Genomic DNA, 8916 nt, shown 5'->3' on the forward strand with positions numbered 1-8916 from the left:
AAAATCGAATTACGAGCGCGGGCTAGCTACGTACATTAACTTACACATGTATCGCATGCATGTACAGTAGTACGTGCGTGGACCGCAGCTAGCGAGCGTTTTTATACGCATGAATACGGTGCATTTTCATTTATTTTTTATGAAAGTAATGGACTAATTGGAACGAAATTTTGCACAGGTGTTACTGCAATCATACCCAAACTCCATGCTAACTAAAATATGAGACCAATTGCTGCAGGTTTACAAATGTGGGCTAATACCTGTAAAACACAGTTCCCTATTGTTGACAGGTGACGTCATAATGCCGTTGTTTCTTGACGCATCTAAGCGCGTAAGCGGGATGCAGCGCGCACCCATTGTGCGCTGAACAATGTATCCAGGCAACCGTATCTGCTTTAATACGCATTCTCTTCTCACCCTGAGCATTGCCATAGCATTGGCATTGCTTATGATGCTGAGCATTTCATTTCGAACGGAAGACGTATTCTTCCTGTCGATGTGATATCACTCCAATGTTTGTGAGAAAATGTATCCCTGTGACGAAGCATCTTGGCGGCTTGGATTCGAAAGGGGAGGTTCGTGTCAGGTAACTCTCGGACACGATCCCCTTTCTCCCTTGTCGTGCCTAGCGGACCGTGTGGAGAGTTCGCGCCGCTGGGCTCCTGTGCTCGACCGCTGGCACAACCACTGCGAGTGGCTCGTGCGACATCATCGGCAACTCCGAAGACGATTTCGGAAAACCACTGCAGCTGATCGGCTTTCCGAACTTCTGACTACGCTGCGCTGCACTAAGGAAAGGAGGCGGGAGCCGAAAAATAGTAGCTCAGCTAGGCACAGCGAGTCCAGCCGTTGGTATAAAATCAACAGGTAAAAAGTTATAACACTATTGCACTAAAGAGAGAGTCTAGAGAGAGTCTATCCCAGAAAGCCTAGTTGGTCAGTCCCTGAAACCGTTACCTGGTTATTCTGTGAGCGATTTTATGACAGAAGAGTGTAAAAGATTTTGTAGGTTCTACATATTATTCTCTGCAAAAATTGTGAGGGTCTGACATGAATAACTCGCTCATTTGAATATTCATAAGGACTGGTCGAGAAATGTTTTTCGAAAAAACTGAAATTTCAAAGTGTTATATCTTTCTTGTTTCTGATCCCATTTTTGTCATTTTTGGAACATTCTGTAGAGATCTTTTTTTCTCTCTCTCTTTCCGAACTCATTTATCTTTGGGGTGGATTTTCTCCATAAGCTATGCATTGCAATTTTCTGTCTTTTCTCCATGTGAACAGGGAAACAGGGGTAGATATCGAATTTCCCGAGCTGGAGCCAGCAAAGGCATGGCTTGGATCTGTTCGCCCTGAGCTGATAGACTGTAATTTAGAATCGGGATTGGGCAGCGATTCGACTCAGCAATGCACTCTACGGGAAACAACGGGAGATCTTGCGAGTCAGCTCGAAGTAACCTTGCCTGACGTGACTCCCGTGGCAAGCGGCACATTGAACGCTGATGGCAATGAAGTGAACCTGACGGAAACATGTGATAGGTTTCGGAAATCAAATCGTCCTGACGATTCCGACCGATTCAGAACAAGCACTCCTTGCGCAGCCGAAGTTCCCGAATCCGAGAACGAAGCTCCGACTTCTCGACGAACTACGGAATGGAAGGAATATGTATTGTATCACGAGCCGATTCTGTTCAGATCTTATTTCGAAACTCAGTTTCCGAAGAAGTCGTGGAGGCGTGCCCATCAACGTATGCTGACGTCACGCAGTCGGGGGAGACGAAACCGCTCCGAGAGACTTCGGAAACCTCCGACACCCGAAGCACTAAGAGTCTCGTGGAATTCACTGAATGAGGTTGCGGAGGTGAGTTGCGAGAATTGTTGCTTTCAGGACGTTTTAATTTTAAATGTTTGAATGAAAATTATTCGTGTTTAATAATATGACTAGATCTATACGGCTTGTACCAGTAGTCTTCTTCTTCTTCTTCTCCTTCTTCTTCTTATGATTAAGTCTGCCTCCTTCAATAGATTGAAGATTCTTGCAGACTGGTGCTATTTACATTATAATACAATTTACAGATATTTACAAGCACATAGAAAATTTGACGAAAATAAGTAGCCACTGTGATCAACCGTTAGACGGTCAGTGATGTAATGGAAACATTGCTGATATAGGTTTTTTTCCGGGGTTTTATTTTTCGTGGTTTTTTTTTTTTTTTTTTGGGGGGGGGGGGGGAGGGTGAGCTCTCCTATAGCACCACACCAAAAAACTTTCTATCCTGTCACTCATCGCTTTGTTAACTGTCCATGTCTCTGCTCCACAAGTCATACATGTCATTATTTTGTTTCTTTCTGTCATCTTTACACGGGGAGTAGAAAGATGGTTTCCTGAGATCTCCGTTTCGTCTAGAACCCGTTTTACCCGATGACACCACACCTAATGGTCAGCGAGATGGTGACGTCGAGCACGAAAACGATGGAACGAAGAAGACTGACGACAACCATGGGACGGAAATGCGTGCAGAGGACACTGTGAGAGAGGGAATTCAAGCAATAAGACAGGTGAGGAATACGTGAATGGAAATACTCTAGAAGACTTTGATAATGTAGGTGATCAGAATTTTCCCCCAACCGGAGAAAAATGTGTTCACGCGGGTTCCTCTGTCTGAAACAAGCTTCCCTTATACATACAACATTCGTACTATCTCCTCATTTGATTCTTCTTAGACAGCACTGAAAGCACTCCTATTTCACACAGCAGTCAATGACTATTTAATTCCTCTCCTTTCTCTCTTTCTTTCTTTCTTTCTCTAATCTCTATTCCTTTCTCTCTTTTATGATGAGTGAGAGATTTTTCATGCTATGAGCGCTCAATCTGAGTAGGAAAGGCATTATGAATACCCTCTGTTATAATTACCATTATTTTTTTAAAATAATATTTTAACGACGATTTTTCAAGAAGCCTGAGCTGGTATTGTTCCTAGGCACAACATCCGTATAATTGTTATATTAGTGTTATGAGGCAACGAAGTCGGTATTTAAAGTGTTATTTATGACAGATACGGTAGCTTATAAACGGTTAGAAGTTTCAAGGGATAGGTGTGTAAGCAGTAATGAATAGGTAGTCGTATACATGTTGTGATAACTGCGGGTATGTGTAGTTGAAGTGGCAAAACGTGAAAATAAATAAAAAGTAGTACGTGCATTAGATGATATCAACACCATAGTAATATTGCCGCCTGATCTAGTGTTGATAAACCGCATCTCAATATCTACCAACAACGATATCGTTTAATAGATAATAAGCTATTCGCCATTGCTATAGTTTGAATGTTTGTTCATATGCCGCAGCTATGATGACTGCAGCTTATGTTGCTTTTCCGACGAAATTTTTCCTGCAGGAATGCGAACAACAACAGAAAGAGATGCAGAGTGACAAACCAAGTCTTGATGGTGCGACGGAGGACGATGCCCTGGCGGTTTTACAGATAGAGGAGTGTGAAGCGCCCTCTGTGGCAACACTGACAGAAGCAGGTGAGTGTCAAGGACTATGGGATAAATCGTCTTCTTCCTTAAGGTCGTCAAATATTGCCTTGCATATACATTGCTCACTTTGAATTCTCTGTAACGTGTGAAATTAAAGTAATATTCTGTTGGGGTTTTTTTTAGGTCATCACAATCCCTCAAATTCGTCTCATTAGCGCACGAAGTTAGAAACAAAACAAGTACAAAATTGTTCAAAGCGGCGCTGTTTATTGGATAATCATTTCTCTTTATTATCATTTTCATTGCCAACAATCGATCGATGAGCACATCTCTAACTCTGGTGATTTAAGTAGTAATAGAATGAGTAAATATTGCCAGTGTGGGTTCGTCATATAAGGCGCCATAAAGGTTTTGCGAGAAGTTTCGCCGGAAGTTTGCGGTCACACTGGCAAAACTTTGAGATCTTATAGATTTCGAACTTAATCTTCTCGATCTTTTGCCAGTCTGACCGCGCCTAAAAGAAGAATAACCCTGAGGATACACGAGAATTCCAACGCATTAAAGTCAACATGGATCCTGAAAAAAAAAAAGGAAATTGATCTTAAAATGCTGCGATACGAAGCTGACATGGTCCGTCTTATTGCTTGAATGTTGAGGAAAGACACAATATTATGTAATGCTTTTCAAGTTAATGAGAAGTCGGACGTGAGTATCTTGAATAAAACTCTTCGTTGTAGCAATGGACACGTTAATTTTGTAGGTTTCGTGTTTTTCCTTTGTTTTGTTTTTTTCTGTGCATTGAAGAAAGCACAGTATGCGACGAGGGAATGATAGTCGACATCTGCGATATGGTGAATGCTGATCTTAATCGCAATGACTTTCAATCGGACGGCCTCCTGTCCGACGTCGGTTACGAAGTTCTCGACGATTTAGCGCTGAACCCAGAATACCCGCCGAATTTCTTTCGGCCCGGTTTCGCAGATCGCGCGACGATTGCGACTCGCCGTAGAAGAAGTGCGGCGGTGACGAGATTGGCGAAGAACTTCGAGTCAAAGCCGAGAGCCAAAACTCGACTGTTCCAGCCGATCGACACAGAGCGCGTGAATGCCAGTGACTTCGGACGCGACAGCCAAACTTTAGCCACAACACACGACAGTGCAGAGGCAGATAGTTTCGCGATGAAGTTGGAGGGTCTGGATGAACACACGGAAATGGAACTCTGTCAGAACGTTGTGCAGTCCAATATAACTGAGGACCGGAATGATCCCAAGAAGGACTTGACCAATGTAAATGTTGAAAAAACACTCGAGTCGGACTCCTCAGGAACGGTTGGACGAGTTGGAAAGCTACAAGACCATGGTGCTGTGACGAGCAGACCCCTTACTAAGGTGGAAGCTGCTAGCAAACTTCGATCTGATGAAAATGATTTTCAGACGAGTAAATTAGACAAACAGTTAATATCCGGAGCCGTACTAGGAAGAGAAAGTGATCAGTCAAATAGCAAAATGGCAGGTAGCCCAAATGGAGCTCGTCATCCTCTGCTGCAACGTCCGATTAGCAAGGGAAAGGCAAATAGACTGATCCCTCACAACATTCCCATCGTCGTCGGTAGACGGCCTTGGACGCCAGCAAGGGACTGGGAGCTGTCCAATATGGATGGAGATGAGCACCACCAACCCTGGACCCCAGGGGCCGGGGACGACGATAATGGCGGTGTGGTGACCCAACGCGTCCCTCAGCTGCGGAGGATCGAAATTCAACAGGGCGATGCGCACGTCCCTACATCATCGGGCAATGGACAAGAGGAAGTGATAAAGGCCACACCAAAGGACGTTGAGGGTACGCCGGACGTCAAACGGACAGGAGCAGTGAACGGATCAAACCACGATAAAGTGATGAAAGCACTCCAGATTAACACTCACCGACAGCAATCTATCACGAACGAACGGCTCGCCTTTCTGAAACAGAGTTATGGGAATCAGCCACGCAATAAAAGCTGCGTATCCATCACCAGCTCGAACGCCAATGCCAGCCATAATGAAAACAAGACATCGTCTGAATCTTTGAAGGGAGTGACTGGTAATGGTGTTGAGTTGAAGCAAAACACCCTCCAGAAGAATGAAGGAAATTGCCCGTATACTGAAGCCGCAGAGGTCACAAATTGTGAGGCCGCAGTCACCAACGTCCCTCGCTGCTCTGCCAGTCAGTGCAAGCCAAAAGTTGGCAACAAGACTCCTATTGCCATTCCGGTATCGAAGCAACAAGAAAGTTCAGACGCAAGTCGTCCACCACGAACGACTGTAAGTCATACAGAGAACAGCACCAAAGTAGCAGCAGGTAACCCTCCTAACCCTGCGCCCGTCCCGCAACCTTTGATGGGCACTCCTGTAAACCCCACCTGTGGACCCGTCCCCTTTCCACCGCCGCTGCTACCAGACCCGCCCTGTCGGCAACGGCTACCGACCAGACTTCCGCTGTTGCAGCCAACCAACCAACCCCAGGGTGGTGGGAATGGTCCGAGGAAACAAGGGCCACGCCCATTCAACGCGCAAACTGCATGGCACCAGCACCAGATGGCCATGCACATTGCCGCACAGCAGCAGCAGCATCTGTACCGACAGCATCATCAGCAGCAGCTGATGATCCATCAACATATGATGCGGCATCCTCCTCCTCCCCTGCCTGGTTTACAGACACTTCCTCGATTTCCTCCCCCGGGAGGTATGCCTCTGAATGGACCTCCTGGCTACAGACCCATGTTTCCAATGAATGGACACCCACCCGCCCGTATGTAGCCGCATCCTCCGTTGAACGTTTTCCAGTCTCATTAGATGATTCGGATTCGTCTCATACTACCAGATTTTATAAACTTAATTCCAATCCCTAAGACAAACTATGCATAATGTATATTTCATATTTAAAAAAAAAAGAAGAAAAAGAAATGTAATACCTTCCTACATCTTGCCGAGCACCAAACAGAACTGGAGACTCACTGATTTTGCCAGTGCTTTAAAGACGAGCACAGTTGAAAAACACACACACACACACACACACACAACAAGAGGTTGTCCCAAAACATTTTGTAAGTGTATTAATAGCTTATAATATGAGAGTAGAATATATTTTACGGGTATATATTTCCCCTTTGAATAATGAATAATCAGTTGTTTGATGATTGTTTCTGTATATATGGCATAATGAGATAGATGTTTGTAGAGACACGTTTTTGTCTGTTGTTACAATTTGCCACCGTGCAGCTTGCTCTGTCACTCTTTTTTTCTTCTTTTTTTTTTTTTTGCTCTTTTTCTCTGCGTTACTTTCGTTGTTACTCCCTTAATATCTTTTTTTTTTTTGTTTCCAGATTTTAACTGTCTATCTTCTCCTCTCTTCTCAATGAAATACTATGCTTGAAGAAGACTAGAATAACATTTTTTTTCACTTTATCAAGTTGTTATTAGTGTTTTTGGATTGCGAATGTTACCACGTTTCTGTGTCCCTTTTCTTTCGACTTCTTGTTATTCGTGATCAATTACTTATTTGAATAAATTTGTTATTCTATAGTCGTCTAAATGGATAAAGAGTGACAAGTTCTGTCTTAATTGTTTCTCAATTGTATGAGTGTAAAGATTTTCGCGACAATTCCTATATTTAATACTCAATCTCATTCACTCACCTCCCCGACGCCTGCCGCTCCTTGCAGTATAGTGGTATCGGTTGCAATCACATATGCAAATTAGATGAGGTAATAATGTCGTCCGTCCTCACAACTCACCAATTGGCCTGCACACAAAATCGTCATGAGATTTACTCTTTTTATGTGAAATCAAAAGGAAACCCTGTATCCTTCTCATCAAAATTATGTTCTGTAGCACAATTTAGGAGCATTAATGAATTTCAAATCCGACAGGGGTATACGAAGTTCCTATATTATCATCCCCGAAAATAAAATTCTTGGGATATTTTTGCGCACACATCAAAGGGAAAGTTACGAGTCGGTGAAATGAAATTAGAATATATTGGGATACGAGAATGAAATGAAAACTTTGATGTGCATCAACCAGTACGGCTCATTTCCGAAGGCGGTACAGTAGAAGAGAATATCAAACGTGAATAGTTTGTCTAGTTGCTTTCTCGAGTTACCAAGCCGAGTTCGCCTTGTTGAGGACCCTATTAGTTTACACATACTAGCCTCGGGTTCGTTAACCGTGTTTTCCATTAACCCATTGCATCTCTTAGAAAAGATGAGAGATTGAATCTGGAAATGTTGTTGATGGATACTGGCTTTGCTGAAGAATGTAACCAAGACTACATGAATAATAATTGATAGCATTAATATCATTATTATTGTTGTTACTGATTGCGATTAATCACAATATCAACATCATCAGCAGAGCCCCGGGAAATCTTTGTCCGATAATCGACGTCACAAATGAAACTCGGACAAAAATAAAAACAAAACAAGAAGATTTGGCGAAAATAGACGGATCTGGGGGGCGTTTCATCAACGAGTTCGTCGGAGGTTTTCACCGACGAATTTGCTATCAGCCAATCAGACGCAAGGATTTACGCTGACAACTGTTAAAAGCTAATGAAATCCTTGGTCTGATTGGCTGATAGCAAATTTGTCGGTGAAATCTCCGACGAACTCGTTGATGAAACGCCCCCCTGCATGTATCAGACGGATGATTTCAATTATTTCTCCAGCCCCTCTGGTGACCAGTCACGTGCTTGATTGAGCGTTGCCATGAGATAGGACCTATGTCCGTGAGTAGCTCCTTACCTGTCAGAACACTTCACAGACGACCGTGTCTTCCCAGGTTAAAAGCCTCATTGTGGCATCTGACAAGGGGACGTCTCGTCGGTGTCGAGAGAATTAAACTGAATTGATTTATTTCACATGGCCGCGAACCAAGCAAGGACCGACGACGGCTTAAAGGCATTATTTACCATTTGCAGATGAAACAAAAACCCAGCTTTAGTCATGTTAGTGCTCCAAAATAGTTGTAAAATGGGAGTTAGGGATGGAAACAACCAATGTAAAAATTGTAATCATTATAATCAATGTCAAGTACTGTTGAATATACAAAATGTGAACAATAGCTTTTATAAGATTGTTTCCAGACTAAACCGTATGGTTTAGTGAGAAAATAGTGATATCTTCTTATATTTTGGGCTATATTGCGAAATTTTTGTATGGTAGGATGTTTTGTGATACAACTGACATACACATATGCATCAAATGTGATAACTCGAACAATATTTTTTTTTTTTTTTTGAAAGAAAGATATTATAAGCCAGTTCGGAGTTAGCTCATGGGCACATTGGTACGAATGACCTTTCTTTTTTCTCAGTTGGTTAGGGGCACTTCACTCGTTTTCAGAGCGACATAATGTATAAGCTTTACGTAACAATTTATGGGATTCATCAATCCCG

General features: G+C 43.0%; 1 protein-coding gene across 1 annotated transcript; it reads left to right on the forward strand.

Moving 5' to 3' along the window:
• The first annotated feature begins 390 nt into the window (after positions 1-390).
• On the forward strand, positions 391-7048 carry LOC140243071 (uncharacterized). Its single transcript, XM_072322807.1, has 5 exons — positions 391-867; positions 1285-1861; positions 2374-2559; positions 3399-3531; positions 4288-7048. Exons 1-5 carry the CDS (start codon positions 527-529, stop codon positions 6276-6278), a joined length of 3228 nt encoding a protein of 1075 aa, XP_072178908.1. The 5' UTR covers positions 391-526; the 3' UTR covers positions 6279-7048.
• The last annotated feature ends 1868 nt before the right edge of the window (positions 7049-8916 follow it).

Source organism: Diadema setosum, chromosome 19 (assembly GCF_964275005.1).
Source record: "Diadema setosum chromosome 19, eeDiaSeto1, whole genome shotgun sequence".
NCBI lineage: Eukaryota > Metazoa > Echinodermata > Echinoidea > Diadematoida > Diadematidae > Diadema > Diadema setosum.

Coding starts and splice junctions, on each gene's coding strand:
- LOC140243071 (XM_072322807.1), top strand. CDS start 527: ATGTATCCCTGTGACGAAGCATCTTGGCGGCTTGGATTCGAAAGGGGA. Junction 1,862..2,373: donor CACTGAATGAGGTTGCGGAG/GTGAGTTGCGAG, acceptor CACGGGGAGTAG/AAAGATGGTTTCCTGAGATC. Junction 2,560..3,398: donor GAATTCAAGCAATAAGACAG/GTGAGGAATACG, acceptor TTTTTCCTGCAG/GAATGCGAACAACAACAGAA.